This window comes from Anser anser (assembly GCF_964211835.1).
Source record: "Anser anser genome assembly, chromosome: 12".
Classification (NCBI taxonomy): Eukaryota; Metazoa; Chordata; class Aves; order Anseriformes; family Anatidae; genus Anser; species Anser anser.
The window spans coordinates 4839146-4858304 of record NC_139733.1 but is presented as its reverse complement, the minus strand read 5'-3'; the positions used below and the strand labels follow the sequence as shown (position 1 = coordinate 4858304).

At 37.5% G+C, this 19159-nt stretch overlaps 1 protein-coding gene across 2 annotated transcripts in view; it reads right to left on the bottom strand.

Annotated features, from left to right (window-relative positions):
- Positions 1 to 19159, bottom strand: part of NUP210 (nucleoporin 210) — a 76356-nt gene that overhangs the window by 8060 nt on the left and 49137 nt on the right. For both annotated transcript variants that reach the window (XM_083796375.1, XM_083796376.1), the window contains 15 exons: positions 17267 to 17371; positions 17043 to 17144; positions 15192 to 15320; positions 14355 to 14482; positions 13334 to 13469; positions 12955 to 13017; positions 12147 to 12326; positions 10646 to 10726; positions 9558 to 9689; positions 9196 to 9354; positions 8218 to 8309; positions 6735 to 6909; positions 2845 to 3020; positions 1254 to 1471; positions 618 to 754 (listed from right to left, as the gene is read on the bottom strand). In XM_083796375.1, coding sequence (XP_083652501.1) covers positions 618 to 754; positions 1254 to 1471; positions 2845 to 3020; positions 6735 to 6909; positions 8218 to 8309; positions 9196 to 9354; positions 9558 to 9689; positions 10646 to 10726; positions 12147 to 12326; positions 12955 to 13017; positions 13334 to 13469; positions 14355 to 14482; positions 15192 to 15320; positions 17043 to 17144; positions 17267 to 17371 — 2013 coding nt within the window. The remainder of the gene's footprint in view (positions 1 to 617; positions 755 to 1253; positions 1472 to 2844; positions 3021 to 6734; positions 6910 to 8217; positions 8310 to 9195; positions 9355 to 9557; positions 9690 to 10645; positions 10727 to 12146; positions 12327 to 12954; positions 13018 to 13333; positions 13470 to 14354; positions 14483 to 15191; positions 15321 to 17042; positions 17145 to 17266; positions 17372 to 19159) is intronic.

Sequence of the window (19159 nt, the reverse complement as noted above, 5' to 3'; positions counted from 1 at the left end):
CACTCCACATAGAGCTCTAAGACTAAATTTAATTTAAAAAAAAAAAGTCTGGTTCTTACGTCAGGCTGAACAGTGAATTACATCAACAGTACAATTGCAATGCAGAAAAAAAAAAGTAGTTCTGATCACTGATGCACAGTAATATGGTACTACACTTAAACTTCTCGGCATTTCATCCTGCAGTGAAACTTCATTCATAAAAGCAGCCTTACTCAAAAATTATTTAGCACCTGGAAACACCTTAGCCAAGCAACCAAATGTACAATGTAGGAATCATATGGGCTAAAGGCACAAACCATTAGTCTCAATTATACTCTTCAACACAAATAATTAAAAAAACCAAACATGACATGTTTGGACGCATATCGTACACTTTCCAACCATCAGGCAAGAACATGCTTATTTATACATTTAAATACCTTCTCCTTTAAAAAGGAGTGCCTATATTTATCTTTCTGTGCTTATACTTACATTTGTATATTTATTTATACTTAACGTAAATAAGTAAACTATTTAAATATATGTACACTTGGGTCTAAATAGAGTATAGAATAGAATATACTTTTGCTGAGGCAAACAAACTTCAGCAGTTCCGGCAGGATTTAGCAGTGCCTCACCTCTCTGTATGTTTTAAGTAATCCAGGAATTTCGTAATAGACAGTGGCAACACCAGAATCCCTTGCCACAGCTACACCAGTCTTGGAGTCAACTTGAAGGACACTACTTAACGAGGAGCTCCATATGCCTGGCAGGCCTGTAAAGATACATCATTTGTACATTGTACAGCAAATTTCTGTAGCTGAGGCAGTTTGTGCTGCACACTGATGTCTTTTTTTTATTTGCAGCAGGATTTTACTTCTGTCATGCACACACACCAACTGACTTGCAGTTACTCTGACAAAAACACATTAATACTAAGAGTTAAAAATAGAGAGTGAAGTCAGACCATCCTGGCCATTTCTTTGCACCATTCCCACAAAAACAACAACAACAAAACAAAAACCAGCCCTTTCAAGCGAAGAGAATGGGAATGTCTGAGGTCTGACACTTGTGAATACCATACAAGCAACATATTGCATGGTACAATTAAAATTAGAGGAGTTGATCAAACCTATTTTTATCATTAACAAGAACAGTGACATTTGATTCTGAACAAACATCATAAATTATGCATTTAGTTTTCCTGAGAATGAGAAAGGCAGGCTGATGTCAAATTATATGGCTGCATAAACAGTCACTGAAGTGCCGCTTACCTTCTTGGTTTATCAGTGAAGTACTCAGGCAGAGGACATCACCTACCACCACATCTATAAGTTCAGGAAAAATGGCATGTTGCACGGGAAGGGGGACGTAGTCTGCAATTCCACCGTGTTCAGCATCCCAAACTTTAAGCAAGGTCAAGCCTACATTCACAGTCCGGATAACAAATGTGTTGTTGGTGGGTCCTTTCCCAATTTGTACAAAGTCATCTCTACAGATAAAAAGACAGGCTTTTGTAGTATGCCAAGTTTGCTAACGTCTCCCTCTCTACAACAAATAGTAGGTACAAACTCTGGCTTTAGGTGTTTGGCTTCTTGTCTTCTGTGATAGCTATTTTCTAATGAAGAATGACAAAACAGGAAAACGAAAATGATTTAGGTGTTACTGAGCCAAATTTTAGTTTTTACATGGTTATGCTGAAAAAATACTGAGGTCATAATTATGTATGAGAATTATTTCCTAATTTTAAGAAATGTAGAATTTTAAAAATTATCTAATTTGTTTCTTTTTCTTCTTCTCTGGGAGCTAAGAAGAAATTAAAACAACATGCAGCGTTCCAGCCCTAACTTTACAAAGCTAAATCACATTTGATTACAAGTTCTGGTATTTACCAAAATTTAGTATTCCCAAGTGCAGTAATGCACAGAGCACTTAAGTGTACCCAGCACAGAGACTGCCATCCTGCCACAACCCCACAAAGACAGCAAAGTCTTGACAGTAGTAGAGCTGGGTAGATAGAGCTGCCAGTAGAGTGCTGCACCTGAGGTTAATGAGCAGTGCTTCTGTGTCTGGGGCTAACTATCACCCCTATGCTGATTCAGCTATGCCATGTCTAGCTTGGAAGCTAGGGTAGTGTTATCTCAGGGACCTCTGTATGCTACAGCAATTTCTGTAGATCGTTTAGGTAGGAGAAAGATAGAAAATCTTGCATTCAACCTTCCGCCCCCCCACCCCATTGTAATCATTACGAGTAAGTTGTAACTGTAAAGTGCTCTGCAGAAAACACACTATGTTATAGTAATGGAATTAATGATTGTTTACTAACGACCAAAGAGGGTTGTTTTGTAATATTCTTTGAAGCAGAGAGCAAAAGTCCTTTTGAGGTTTGGCTCTGCTGTACAAAGGCTATACATGCATATCTGAAGAGACAGCCTCTGATCCTGAAAGTTCACCATCTTACATAAGACGTAAGTGAGTCAGTGTAAGAAAGTACTAGGAGAAAAGGAGAGGGGCAAGACAAGGCAAATGCTAATAAGATCAATTGTTTATATAGACCACTGATGTACGCAATCAGATGATTCAGAGTCACGTAAAGCAGAAACGTACCCCAGCAGGACCCACTAGGGATCATGCTTATCTGAGCAACTTTCCATTTGCTAGAGAATATTGATTACTAGCTGGAACTCTTCTTTCTGCCACAGCGCCTCTGAAAGTCTCAGAGATAAAATCCTCTCTTTTTTAATCCCAGTCCAAGCCATATCTTCAACTGATATCTTTGGGGCAGTATTTGTTCCTTGCTGTAACTGGCCTATGTGTACTTGGCCTTTTTGGTCTCCACAATTAACACCTGTGATAGATACCTACCTATTTGTTGCAAAGCTAAGCACAGAATTATGTGAATGGAAAGCATCTCCAGAGTTATCATGAAAATGTACTGTAAACGTCAGTGTCACACCCAGAGGTAGAGCCAGTAATGCCTCTTTGTTTTGCATGTGCAGAATAGGACTCATGGAGATCCTGAGGTAGGAGATGGGATACACCTGTAAAACATCAGGAGTGAAAAATTCAGAATAGCCTTTTTTTGTTGCCTCTATAACAGTCATCTAAAACGGGTCTTAATATGCAAATATACAAAGTTTCCTTGACAAATCACTTACTGTATGTTTAGCCATATAACAGTACAGAGACATGGAGCTTTTATTATCCGTAAAATAATCCGTATTTTACAGAATCACAGAACAGCTGTGGCTGAAAGGGGCCTCTGGATGTTGCCCAGGTCAGCCACCCTGCTCAGGCTGGGCTACCTACAACCAGACGCCCAGAACCACGTGCAGCCAGGTTTTGAGCATCTCCAAGACAGACTCAACAATCTCTCTGGGCAGCCTGTGCCATTGCTCAGCAACCCTCACAGTGCTTCGCTACATTCACACAATTTCATGTTTCAATTGGTGTGCATTCCCTCTTGCCCTGACACTGCCCACCACCGAGAAGAATCTAGCTCTGTCTTCTTTCCACCCTCCCACCAGGTTATTTCTTCATATTTTTCTCTAAAAGGACTGGGAATTGAAGCAATGTAGAAACCCACATCACACACCTCAGAAACTACATTCTTGTCATATAAGGTAAAACTGGTAAGCCTTCCTGGATATGCAAGAGAACAAGTTTTTCCTAGACTTCCCTCCCAGTAATTCCTGAAGTCAAATACGCAATTTGTTCCCCACTTTACCAGAACAGGAGTAACTTGCAGTGACTGTGAGCGCAAGGGGATGAAGTGATTGCTGTTTCCCCAGTTCTCACTAAGTGAGAAAGGTTAGATGATACAGGCAGGTTCTAACAGCCTCGGCTCTGGGAGAAGATTTGCTCAATAGAGGAAACGTGAACAGTAGCTGCAAAGGTGTTCCCTGGTAATCCCAGCAAAATAACGTTGTAGAGACTACAAACTGCTGCCCCTCAAACAGGCCTGCATTGGTCTAACAACAGGGCTTCCAAGGTGGCAAAGAACACCACCCACTCACCATCTTCCCTCCTGGAGTTCTGTGCTGCTATGGTTTTTCTGACCTGGGCACATTTGCCTTGACCCTGCTGGTTGTATGATGCTACAGCTAGGCCATCCTCCGAGGCTTGGGCTGATAGAAGGTAAGTGCAAGAGACAAAAGCACTCAGGTCTGGCACCTGACAACTCTTAGCAGTCAGCAGGCTACATTTCGCTGCCTTAATGCTCCTCCTCAACTAAGATGGAAGTTATGGAATTCTGCTCCAAATTCTTTAGAGAAATCTGCCAGACTGTCCACATGTCCACACCCCCAAAGTTTTCTATTATCACTTCTCTGAAGGAAGTTTGACTCAAGGTAAAGATTTCACAACTTTAAAAAATAAAATAAAATAAAAATTACTGTTCTTGCTTAACTTACCTAAGTTAACTAGCAAAATTACCCAATAAAAGAGAAATCTGCTCTTTCTGTTACAGCTTTTGAAAAATAAATAATGGAAGGGTAGAGAAAGCAAAAAACCTTCAAACATATATAGCAAACTATTTTAAAAGAGGCCCTCAAGCTTATCTTGTAGGAAATTCCCTTTTTTCTGACCTAAGAGGCCCAGCTGAAATGTAAAACTCTGCAATCTGAAAATGTACATGTCAAAACATAAAAAGGAAAGAATAAATTTGGCCTCAAGCAAATCGCATCTTTGGCGCATCTGGAAAAAAAAAGAGTGGTTAAAAAACAGTACATGTAACTGGCTACTCCACAAGCTGATAGACTGCACAGTCATTTTGCCCAACTAGCTGAGGCAACAAATTAGCAAAAATGACATTTCCTTTAAAGATCTTCAGTCTTGCTTTACTTCAAAATTTCATCTAAAACTGGCCCACATGGGCAGCTGCTAAATTTAATATTGAGAAAAATAGTACTTACTGTTAAAGCATCTCCGTTTTTAAAGTATTTGTTATTTTAAAAATATATATATTTAAGTACATCCAGTAAGGCTATGCCTACTTTGCTTCCATGCTAAGCTTTGGCATACTGCTATCACTCCTTATTTCCACTGTCCTCCTTGACTTACATAAGATAGTCTTTTTCTGAGCAAAGTTGAAGGTCTAAGCATTAAGGGATGCTGCTGCAGCTTGGTTCTTAATTGTGCACGGTTGTAAATAGACAAAACAAGAACTTATGAAAGGAAGGATGGCGTGAAGGAGAATATTCTGCCTTACAATGACACAACAAGATTAAAGCTCATCTGCTGTTCCATTGCAAGTTTTTGCATGTGACCTTCAGCAAAACCACTCAAGTCCTCTCTGTTCTTCATCCATAAACAGAAGCCAAAATTATGCTCTGAACTCATGGGGTTATTGTGAAGTTAAAAATGTTATTTCCATAAAAGTAGTATAGTTTTATTAAGTACAGGAAAATAAATCTGTTGTATGAGATTCTGAACAGAGACAGTTCCTCCTACAAAGCTTTCACAGACTTAAAACCAGTGCACTGACTCCACAATTCTGCAATACTGTAAACTGTGTAAGGAAAGAATGCACTAAGGGAGAATTTAACTTCACTACCACTATATGCTGACTAAATGTCATTTGAGCCAACTCCAAAGTCATTAGACGTCTTTCACTAGCTAGATCCAGCAGTGAAGGGAGGAAACAAGGTCATCTATAACAGAGCTGTACGAATTTACTTGCTACCACCTCGCAGCAGGAGTGACATTAGTGAAACTAAGCCACAATCTCTTTTTTCATTCTCATCCCAGGAGACAAAAATGAATGTTATGGTTAAAAAAAAAAAAAATCAAAAACAATCAAGCCATTTCACAGTGATTACAATAATTAAACCTACAAATAATTTAAAGTCAGCACTTGAATTAAATATATTTCTCTTTTAGCTGGGACATACCGGAAACATGCTGACAGAGTAAAAAGGGATTAGAGGAGGTGGAGCAGCGGGTATCTCAAAGCTCATGTTGCCAGATGAAGAAAGTTCTTGGGACAAGGACTTCTGAACAGAAATGAAGTGCCTTAAGCATCCAGTAAGTAAGATGTATTATACTTCATGTAACAGCATTTAGTTTAACAGATGGTGGTTGGGGAAAGAAAGACGTTTTGTTGGCCTGAAACCAAACTGTCAAGTTTTGCTACAGATTTGTATTTCCTTAAAGAATCCATATTTCAGTGTAGTTTAGGCACACAGCAGCCTTGGACATGCTCCTTGCCAGCTCACCAAACACAGGGAACTTATTGCTTCTGCTGTGTATTCTCATGCAGAGGCTCTCATTATGTAAAAGCTAAACAGCTGGGAAACAGTGTAGAAAATTAAATCTGGGGGCTCTACAGTTACTACTGGTATCTAGAAAATCTAGGTATCACACACAGCATCTCTAGTAAGGTATTTATGTTCATTACTGCAGATGATGTTCACTTTTTTCAGTTATTGTCAAATGCATGGTTATAACAGTAATATCTTTTTTGTTATTTATTTGAACTTCTGTAGAATTTTTAGGATTTTTTTTTAAAGGTACATTCACCCAAAGACTTTTTGTAAGATGTACCATATATAAGAATTTGGTGGGATTTAATCTCTATCTAGCTTGTATACTAAACTTTTTTTTCAAAGCCCAAAGCTATTAATTCCTATACATTTTTCAGAAAGGAAATTTATAATGTGCATTTAACCGACTCTGATGCAGTAATAAAAATATCCTACTAACAGAAAACTACATCAAGTTACAACTCCCGGTAAAGAGAAAGAGAAAAATATTACCTTAACAGCAGCTACAATTGTCTGGTTAATCCCAAATGATTCTTGTGAAATTACTTCAATTGTTGATAACCCTATCAAAGACCCAGAATTAAGGACACCTCTTTCATCAATTTTTACAACAGGAACTTTATCTGGTCCATCCAGGACACAGTAACTCAGGGAAGCCACTCGGTCCCTTAAGGAAAAAACAAACAAACAAAAAAAGACACACATACACACAAAAAAACAAACACAAAGAAAAAACAGGGAACTCATGTAAATAAGTAAAACCGTATTTATACCAATATATTATGCAAATCTAAGACACAGAATCATAGAAGAGTCCTAATCTGGTATACATTTTTCTATATCTTTGCAATATAAACCGAGAAGAATGTGCTCTAATCTAAAAAGGAAAAGATCCAGTTCTGTTTCAAGCTTACTTAGACAAAGTCTCATCTGGGTTTATGCATTTACTGAAACCTAGTTGTTGCCCATTGCCGATCAGTGTTATCATTTCTTGATGCAAACTTGGTTCCAAACAATAATGGCAAAGGCTACTACTACATGCAGCTTCTGTAGTCATTTTCTGTAAATGATATTTAGAGGCAGATACTCTGCCAGGGTCAATGCTGGTATTAGAGACAAAGTCAGGGACATGATTAAGTGGATCTCCTAAGTTTCCAGGAAATGGTTTTGTAGACAAGGTTAATTTTTGGAGTAACTCTCACCATTGTATTTGCATATTAATAAAGTGAGCAAATACATAAACTCACTAGTTGGCATTCTGAGACATTAGCTGCTTTTAAGTATCACTTATCACAACTTCCGAAATACTATAATAATTGTTTTTCTTTTCCTCCTAAGCTTTTCCATCCAGATAGAAATAGCCTACTTTATCCTAAGAAGCCTAGTATTCAAGCTGTATTTTAGCTGCCCTTTTCCTGGCAACAGTGCAATTTTTTTGGCGGTAGAGTTCAGGCTGCAATAGTAGATAGTGAAGATGCTGGGAAAAAAGTTTACAAACGGCTATATAGCAAATTAATCACTAATTAATCAGAATAAATTGCTTAGAAGAGCAACCAAATATCAAGCCCGAAACAAGCCTGCAGACTAAAAATGTTACCTCATTTGGGAAGGACATTTTAATCTCAAAAGCTAGCCATAGCCTCTGTGTGAGAAATGCAGAGAACTATTTTCTATAAAGCTTTCATTACCTATGAAAACTCTGGTGGAAGCATGCAACTGCTTTAACTGGCTCTGCATCTAAAAGTTCCAAATATCAAATAAATTATCAAGCTACTATCTAACCAACACAAGATTTGAAAGAAACCAAGAGTAGAGATAAGATACTAGTCATCACCAGATAAGTTGTGTATTATATGGATGTACTGTAATACCCTTTTTAAAAGATTGAAACAGCAAAAATTACCTTACACAAAATTGCTTTACAGTTTTGATAAACTGTTGACACAAATCATAGTATTTAAAAATGGTCTCTAACCTGTTTGTCTGAAGTTTAATAAAGGAATTTGGTGACATTAAGATCTGTTCTGTTTCCACTTCTGGAGTGACTAGATGAAGTTTTTCATATACCTGGAAAATAAATAAAAGGCACTTTAGCCTACTGCTGTGCACAGCAAGCCATTTACTTCATCTTCAAAATAACAAAAAAACAAAAAAACAAACAAAAAAAAACATAATCTTATGTAAGATAAAATGTTATATATAAGTTAAAAGCCAGAAAATCAGAAAATTAAACATGAATATTTGAGAAGGCGATACAGACCATCTTTTAAAAATTATTCTGAAGAGCATTCATTTCTATGGCTATATTGACACTACCAAGCAGTTTGAACAAAGAAGCAGATCTGTCAAGTGAAGCAGTGTTGGAGACCCCACGTTGTCCCAGATTATTTTAGACAACCCCTAGTGTGATCCCATGGAGGGAACGTCCACAGAGGTGCATTCCTCAAACACATCTTCCAGTTTTTGTTCCACATAAAGGAATCCAGTTCACATACTTTGAAACTGCTCTTCAAAGCATGGTAAGTGGAAACAATGGGAGATTCATTTCAAAAGTTAATTCCTGATCCAAGCTGACACACTTGCATAGACATACAAGATAACCACTACATGCAAGAAGTATTAGCATGCAAAGAGGTACTACAGAACCAAGGTTTTCATACAACATTGCTTACCTGCAAAAAGTAAAAGTCACCTCAATTTCAGGTGGTCTACACCAGAATCTAAACTCCTGAATTTCACTCAGGCATTACACCAGTGTGTAGCTATTCAGTGCAAAAACTTGCCAACAGCTGGAACTTGCAGGTTTCCAAATACAGGAACATTATACAACAACAGTAAGGGCTCAAAGATGAGCCAAGGTCAGAACAACATTTTTGCATTTAAAATTCCCGACTTCAAATACGGGCTTAAATTCAGCTCTGAAATATTAGAAAATTACACGACATCATCATACCTGAATTTGGATTTCATCAGACAGTTCTCTTGCCATGTTGTAAAACTGGTTAGCTGCAGGATCAAGGACCTTCACAACAACTTTCAGGCCTGTTCTTCCCTTTACTCTGCCGTAAACATCCATTGCAAAGTTGTATTTCGCAGGAAGCTGAAAAGAAGCCTTGGACAGAAGAAAGCAATCAAAGTTTTACTCATGGAAAGAGTTGATATTGATATAGAGGAAGGGCCACACCCAACACTGACAATGGCTCTTTGATTTTGAGCAAGTGGAAGCAACAATATTTTCTTAATGCCTATTACATGGCAGTTTCCTTTTCCCAAGATACACATACATACAAGCATGCACACACACACACGTATTACCTCGTTGTGTCTTGTCTTTATGTCCAGAGTATCCCTCTTTGTGACAGACCAGTGGAATGTTAACCCCGGCACTGCATTGCCAAACGAAAAAGGTGTCTGACTACTGGTGATGCCCACTACATAAACTGGCATCTAGAAATAGAGAAACCACTGTCTTAGGTAATTCAAGAATGATAACTAAACCTGCACACAGCAAACAAACTTAAAATTCATTGATCAAGAGATGCTAATTCTTACGAAGGAAACAGTTTGGCTGCTGTATACATTGCAAGGGTGCACCATGCAGTAGACTCCAAAAAAAAAAATTACAACCAACAAACCACACCATCTTGTAAGAAAGTACATTTTGATCCTCTCTCATATGCTACATGCTCTACAAAAAATAACAAGTACCAGTTTTCCAACAGAAAAGATTAATTAATTAATTAATTTGTTCCATTTGTAGCATCAAATCACTTCATCTTAGTTAAGTCATATGCTCATGCTTTCTACATCTTTGCCTAGATGCTCTCTCTGATTAACTGTTTGCTCAGGACAACAACCTTCTTCCATATCCCCAAATTAAGACAACGTAGCATATAAACGCAAAACAGGGATTTAATATTTTTTTTTAAATCACCAAAACAACCTAAAATCTCTGGCTATTTTGATTAAGTAACTTCTAGGAGAAATACAGAGTCTGAGTACAACTTATTAAAAACAATTTGAACAGTATCTGTACAATATATCAGCGGATATACTGCAGATTTTTAATATACAAAGGAAGAAAGCCTCCACTACAACTAGAATGAAGATGAAAGAACACTTCTTTAGATTAACTGATTAAATAATGCTTCTTCAGCAGGGCCTGGATTTCTGAAAATCAGTCGTGTGTACAAGGTAAACTTGTCCCATTTTGTTTTCTTTAACACATTCAGCTCTGGAGCTTTGCCATTGAAAGCACATGAATTCCTGCATCAGCAGTGGTAACCCTCAGAACAGGAGGCCACTCAGGGCTGGGGTGGTATTATCAGATTTTCTGGTAAGAATGATCACAACTTGCAGGTCAAAAATTTAAGGCAATAAAAGTTAATCATAAATCAACTGACCTGTGTACCGGTTTTCATTCGTGTAATTGGTGCATGAATTCTAACAGCTGTCAGCTGTACAACTTCAACTTCCACTTTGTCCTAAAAACAAAGAAGGTCCGGCATTGTAAACATTTGTTAAGTGTGAACTGTATTTCACTTTTGGGATCCATTCACTGTTTTGACAATAGAGATTAGATAATGACGTGATTTGCATGTGACTTACTACAGAAAAATACAGATGGATATAAGTCAGTATTCGACTAAAAGATTACAGAAGAACTACCTTTTTGGTAAATTGACAGGCATTTAAAGATGCCATCTAAATTAAAACACACACGCATACACTCTGCTCAAGGTTACTGACATGATGAATGATGGAGCTGAGAGGTGACAGACAGCAAGGAACTAGATCGTAGGAGTCACTGGGAGACAGATGAATAATCCCAAAAGTTAACAAACAACAACAAACATGTTGAAAGAATTTAGAAGGAAATGAAAACAGTAAACACCAAAGGTGATAATCAAGAATAAAAGGATGATATATGTGATACTCTGATGTCTTCTCTTCACAATATCCTTATATTCCTGACAGATTTTTATTTCTATTGTATATCATGGAGGAAATGTCAGATCTGGCCCTCACTGGGCAGTAGTTTTACCTTTAAGTTCATTCTGCTTCCTGACAAACATCAGGGCATGCTGCTGCTCCCTCATTACAGTGTACACCCGTATATAGGTATATATAGAGACACTTTTTTTTTTCTTTAAGTTACTTAGTTTCTTCTTGAACTGTAGTGACATCTTTCAAGCAGCAGAACTCTGTGGTATGCAGCAGCCTTCCTCCCTTGACCTCAAATGAAGAGCCATAAGCTCTGGCCCAGCGCATGTTGCTCTGAGCATCATGCAAGTCCCAGGAACTTGAGCTCCCTATAGGCCTGCTCAACAGCTCCCACACACTCTGCTAGTAGCAAGTTATAGGGACACAGACTTCAGTGGAATTCAGGGATTCATTGCTTTAACTCCTTAGACTGGTTTAAACCACAACACAAGACGATGTTGTTCTCCATGGCCCGCCTATAGCTTAAGAGACAACAGATTGCTTAGGCAAGTTACCTTCTGACATCTACTGACATAAGATGCTGCTAAACTATATTGTTCTTCCTTGTGTTGCCTTAACCTTCTGCTGTTTTAGAAAGGCTTCTTTAAACAGGCTTTTCTAGATTTAAAAATCAAGTTGAAAGATATCAAACAGACTGTTCATAAAGTCTCCTTGGGTTATCAGTATAGCTTAGTGTTAAGATACAGCAAGATTCAGCACTTAACTATCTGCTGAAGGTATCTTCTTTGTCAGCAAACGCATGAGCTCACATGCCAGGGAGTAAAAACCCCTGCTTTCTTTAAGGAGATAAAAAAAATCAGTAAAGTACACAAGATGGCAATATTACGCAAAAAGACTATTTGATCTAAATCCATGAGTTGTTAGAGACTGTCAGCCCCAAACAGCAGCATAATACATCACCTGGGACACCACAACAATCTTCCCTGTCTCTGCATCAACAGCTTGCACCACTCCTGTTACTGTCCCATTCCCAACTGCCACTCCTCTGATGAGTCCAGCGCTGTTGACTGACGCAATCTTTTCCTCGCTGATGGAGAAAATGATGTTGGATTGAGGTTGAGGGCCTCCTTCTGAAGTGATCTACAATTAATAACACACAGAACAACTAAATTTATTCATCAAATATTTGTTCTGGTTAATGTCACAGTGTACACCTTTCCCTGCTCAGCACCTCAATGCAATCAGTAAGAAAAAGCTGTCTGAGCCTTTCCAGACCATCTCAGAACTTATTTTGCCTGCATGCCGGTCCATCCATGATGTTGGACTGAGAAGTACGTTAAACTAGCACAGAAACGTACTGTGTGCTTTGTACAGTATGACATTTGATGCTATGTCTAGGCCAGATAGTTTAAGAAAAAAATAATTACCTCACTTTCTCTTTACCACACATGGTATAGCTCTGTGTTCTTGTTTGTATAACTAGTTCACTATACTTAACTTCATGCAGATGGCAGATTTATTAATGCTACCCTGGTATTTGACACTGGAAAAGCTTATGCTCCCTTTAACGCCAACAAACACAAAACCTTTGATCCAGCAATACAGTCAAATGCAAGGTGGCTCAAGAATGAAACTGCTCTCTTGATGGGAAGAACATTCAGCGAGAACACAGCTAACGTGGAAAATTTACTCCTAAAAAATAAGCTGTACACATTTATTTTAAAAGAGAAATTACAAAAGAAAGAAAATATGTTAGAAAATGCCTTACCTGGATCATGGCCCCTATAATCAGGGTCACTTTCCTTGGCAGTAGTCTAAATGGGGGAAAGACCTAAAAATGGAAATACGAATACTTGTGTTCATGCTATTTTAATCAGACAAATTATGTCAAGATATATTACACACAAGTGTAAAACTGGGTCTTTATTTGCTTAATTACAGTGAATTGAGCATGCAGAAACTAAACTTATCATTTGCAGTTGAAAAACACAAATCTGAAACAGACTAGCATTTGCGTAAATTCTGAACAGAAAAAGTAAACAGATTATTCTGGCAGATTATTATATTATAAATTAACAAAAATATACTATTCCTGTGCTATCATAACGGATTTTGTTTACACACATATTTAATCTGAAATTATTTACTTCAATCTGTTGTGGAGCAGAATTGATTCTTTGTCCTCTTCTGTCCGTAACAGTTGCCATAAGACTAGTCTGACCTAAGGCCACCCCATGCACTAAAAATGCAGCAGTATGGTCATCAAGAGCTTCAGCAAGTGGGCTGTAGTGAGGAAATACATTAAAATACATAAGTTCATTGAATAAAGTACATGAATAACAACTGCAACGGACTTATTTAGTACATATCGGTTTCATCATAAGAACTATTAAGTGACTATGTAAATATCACAACTCAACATGAAACACAATGAAACGGCTCTTCGCAGCCTGTATTTCATTTTAAAATGAAATAGAAACAAGAATGCTAGCTGGTGCAGGCCACAACTCTGCCATGGAATCCAGTAAAAATTTCACAGGTATAGGCAACAGTGGGACAGGCCTCAAGTACACACCTTAACACAAATTAATGGAGTGGGATAGATACAGCCAGACAGTACTGCATGATGTATGCACAAACGAACAAATACTTCTCCATACAAAGCTGAATGTTTTTATTATTCATTGTTTCAACACTAAAAATCAGTCCAAAAACAGTTTTTTACCTCTGATTTTAATCATTGTGTTTAGATCTTGGAAAATAAGAAGATTTTAGACAATACGATGATTTAACCTACCTGCTTATAAAAAGCAGACAGAATGAGCTTGATAACATGTCTCCACAAATACATTTGTTCACCTCATATTATTTTCAAAGTCATGGCTTCCAAGATGCTGATGGCCGCGTGAAATGTTATAGCATATGAAAAGTTCCATTAATCAGCCAACGAGACTTAGAGGGTTAAGTTAAACAATTTTTTGAGGACATTTAACAGGTAATCAAGACTTTGAAGCTCTACTTTAGAAACACAACTTTTGAAGTAAATGCATTATCAAAAGACCATTCATTGTATACCAGTGCCTCCAAGAGAGTATCTTTATTCATTTTTGCTTATTCTGACTATAAACATTTGCAGATTAATAAAAAAAAATGAATCCATGAACTTACACAAGTGAAACAATTTGAGATGCTGCCTTTAGTTTTAGATCCATGACAGTAAAGTATTTAGCCAGAAAAGGTTTCTTAGAGTCGTCCAGAACTCTGACATAAGCCTTAACTGTTTTTCCAATCTCCACCTGAAATACAGTCAAATCCAGTCATTTTTCATTTTCAACTATTTTAAAAATAATTCTTATTTATTGACATACATGTTTTATTTTATATTACACTTTTTGTAGAGTATGAGAGATATGGCCCAAAGCATAGATTAGCACTGCTTTTAAAGAATAATCCCTGCCAGCTATAGTTAGTATCAAATTAAATAAATGAATTCAAGTCTTTCAGCTGGCAAGGGCATAATTAAAACATCCAGGAATATCAACACTTATTTTGTGTAAGACTTACTGAAGCTGGCAAGTAAAGTGAGGTGGACATTTTTTGTGTTCATTTTTAAAGCATAACATACAGAAAATGACCCTGAGGCAAAATATACTCCTAAAAGAATTGCTCTCAAGCTCTTCAAACAACAGGAAATGTAAATTAGTGTGTTCATATAAATTATCAATTAACATTGATGTGTAAATACAAAAGTTGAGATTGCTGCTGCATTGAATATCAAGTAGGAGACACTTGATACTCTGAACGATTAAGAACCTAACATAAATTTGGGAGGGAGAAACAGGTACAGGGAGATAAAACTATTTCTCTAAGGTGATACAGCTGTAGCAGAGGGCCCTAACCACTACGTAGTACCAGCCTGTACATGTTTTAGGTTTATGCTTATGATCAGCACAAGGTATCAGGACAATCTGGATCAGCTATTAACACTGGTTCAAAGCTACTAACCTTGTCAACAACTCGGACGTACAGTTCCTGTATATCAGATACATGAATTTCAGCTTTAGCTGGTGCAGGGAAAGCCAAACACAAGTCATGAATCATTACAGTCACTGATCCTGGAAGCAGAGGATGCACCTACAACGCCAAAAGAAAATTCTACTATAGCATTTCTTATTTTCATTTGTCTGTCATTCACAGGATAAAATTTGTTTCCCTTTTAGGGCAGAAGTAGTTGGATGCCGAAGTCTCCAAGCCTTAGACACAGATAATTCTTCCACTGAGGCAAAATTAAAGCCGTAAAATGCATTTAAACAGTATCATACTATTGAACTAGTGCAAACGGCCCTGGGCAGCAACTGAATTAAAAAATCTTAATCTAGAAGCAAGTGTGTCATTTTGTTATTCTCCTTTTGCCATCAGAATAACAACAGACAACAGAAACGAATCAATGTAACTTTTCTTAGAGGACAGAAAAACAAAATTTTTAGAAAAAAATGAGGATAGAGATTATGCCTGTAAAGCATTAGTACTGCTTCCTAGGAGATTCTTTACAATTACTGCTGGTGGAAGATCTTTCCAAGTAGGAGAACAACTGACTAGTCAGGTATTTCTTGAATACATTTTTTCTTTATTTTTACGTTACACTCACCAGCATACAGCAAGAATCAAGCGATAAAGAAACAGAGCTTTGCTCACAAGCAAAAGCTCTCACAGCTAGGCACCCATCCTAAAGTCCTCTCCCCATTCACGTCCTCAAGGTCGCACTTCCATCCTTTGCCCGCATTACCTCTGCAGTTCTCTTGCAGTTTTGCCTGACCTTGCTACACACACCCCAGGGACAATCCTGACTATTCTCTCCACCACAGGAACCTTCACTTTGGCCAGAGACAGCACAGATGTCTGGTGTCCTACTCTTCCATACTTATGGAAAAGAATTCTCTGAAACAAAGAGTGACCGACAACCAGGCCTCCCAATTCAAAGGAATTTAATAAAATTCATAGCCTTACTTGGCAGCACTACAGGAGTAACCAGTAAGAGGAGTTGGAACAGCTGTCATTTTGTTCTTTGAGGGCACCCCTCTTATTTTTGCCTCAAAATTAAAAGAAATATAAAGTCTTAATAAATATCAGCTGTCAGAACGGCAGCCATTCCCAAGGCAGGTTGCTGATGCATACGCTGGGGGCATATATTAACATGCATCCAAGCAAAGTGGAGAAGCAGGTGTGACACACAAACTTTATTTTATATGCTTATAGAGCAGCAAGGACAGCTGATCTGGACCGATAGCTTTGAAAGATTATGTAGGTTGCCAGCGCACTGAAACACAGCAAGGCTATCATATAGCTAGCTTTATTGCCGTGATAAAAGCTAATTGTGTGAGGGCATATTTTAGTTCATTTCTTACCCAAGCCTTCCTTCTGCTCTAGAGTACACAACTGCACCACTGCAGTATTTTACTGGAGTTAATTATATTTTCCCCTTAAGAAAAATTGGAGACATAAAAAAACAAACACATAATGCCTTCTCTCCTTAAGTGTGAAAGGGATTTCTTACATCTCCACTAAAAGAATAATAAAAATAAAATAGTGTAAATATGAAAGAACGAAACCAATATATTACTGCAAGTGTCAGATAGGCTTTGTTAGCTTTCTAGAAGATGTGTAATCCTGTTCACAATGCCTGTAACCTTTTTGTTATGGGTTAGAGGTTGCACACTCAAAGTACGAGACTGAATTTAGAACAAAGTCATCCCATCCAATACCAATCCCCTTCCGATACTTGGAACACACACACAAAAAAAAAAAATCACACATTCAGATTGCCAGACAGACATAAAATTATGTTACTTCACTCACCAAAGCAACACCTTGAGTTTCCTCATGACTCACAGTGACAATGTTTGCAACACTGGTATTAATGAAAAAGTATCCAGAACCTTCTTTGATGAACAGTTCTGCCTGCAAAAACAAAAAAGCACCACAAATTAAATTGCATCTTGCTCGTACTTTGCTAAAACTGGCATCCTTACCCACATCATAATTCTTGATATTCTAGAATAATCAGCAGAATAATGCATTACCTGTATGTCAGGGTGATTGTAAATGGAGACATCGGTAGGGCTGACTTTTACATCTTCCACTAGAATCAGCTCAATAGCAGCAGACACAGGTAGAAGAGGTTCATACTGAAAGAAACAATTCCATTTACCAGGTGTAACAGCAAACACTAAGTGTTAGAAAACGGTACAAGTCTCTTTTATGTGCAGGAAAGGATTCTTAAAGCAGATGAACAAAGAGCCAGATCTGGAGAAGTTTCCATTAATAGAACATCCACAAGGTCAAGCAATTGTTTCAGCTGCTAGCGTTCTTCTCGGCTGCTAGTGTTCTTCATGTAAGGTCAGATACAGGACATGCTATCATATTCTGCATCTTTGTCCAAGCTAAAGAACAAAGGCCTATGCACTCAAGACTTCACAGGATCAATTAACCACGTCTGACATCCACTGATAGGATATTAACTCAGAGACCTGCTTTAAGTTCATACAGAACAAGCAAGTGGAGAGAGAATATTTTCTTCTATTTCAAGATCTTTTTAGGATTCTTCCTAGCAGGCCACCAAAAGAAATTCTTCCTGAAATTTAAGTACATAAACACTGGACCAGATGCAAGTCTAATCATTCATTCATAACAACATTAGCTTAAAAAGGGAAAATGGTTTTTAGAGGAAGTTAGTATTATGTACCCATTTCACCTAATTAGTAGAGTGATTTCCTTGATGTAGAAAGGATGTCATCTTTCCCTAACAACATAATGACTGCTCCACTTAAACAGGGAACAGTGATCAAGACATCTTAATATACCATCTATTAGATTTTTATTTGACTGTTAGAAAAAAAATCAGTATGGACAGTTTTGAAAGGAGAATATAGCAGGCTTCTTCTAATGCATTTGAAAAAAAAAGCAAATCATCTAATTTACACAAGCAACACATAAATCCATGTAACAGTAGCAGAAGTGATGCCTACAACTACACTTTGACCAGAAAAGCTTTCTCCCAAACACAAAGACTACAACATGAGAACTTCAGTACCATTCTGCATGTATATATCCCACACTGAAATAATACAAACTTCTATCAACGTGAGAGAAAGTTTAGAGAATTCACTCTTCTTTTTATGTCTAGATGTGAGAAAGAATATTGAATATTGATGCAATAAAGCAGAGCACATAAAATTACAGAATGACTGAAGAACACCAGGTACCCTGATTACAACTCAATTTTCTCAAGAGAAAAAGATACAGAACCAAGTATCTCAGGTGGCACAGTACCATCTCTCTAATCTAGTAACTTGAAGTAATAGTCAGTCCAAGATTTGGCAGAATTTGACTTACAGACAACTGGGACATAGTATACTTCACATTATGAATGTCTATTTGTGACCCACTTTGGATTAAAAATACTGCAACCACTAGCCCCATATTTTACTCTGTCTCAACTCTATGTTCATGGTACATGATTCAGAACTGTACATAGTCAAGGACCTATTTAAATCTTGCTTAACAAAATTGAAACAGAATTTCCATTTAGAGAAGCACAATATTTTAAGTTACTTACTATGCATGTCAGGGTGTTCCACAGGATGAAATTTGCCCTTTTATTTAGTTAAAATAAAACATCACCACCACCAACAACAGAAAAGCAACTACCATTTACATCTGCCTTCTTTGCTCATCATCTCTACTTTTCGCTGCTGTTCTTCCATGTGTTAAATGTCTACAGATTTAAGTATTGTAAGGAATGGCTATTGACTTCTGTCATTACAACTCATTTATATGGCTGGCACCATCTAAGTGAGTATCCTCTCCCTTCTTTATGACCAATGGAGATCAAAGAACGGGCATTAGTCAGAGTACAGATTTTACATACAGTTCATATGACAGTATCAGCCAGCTTTTGCTTTGCTCACCTATAA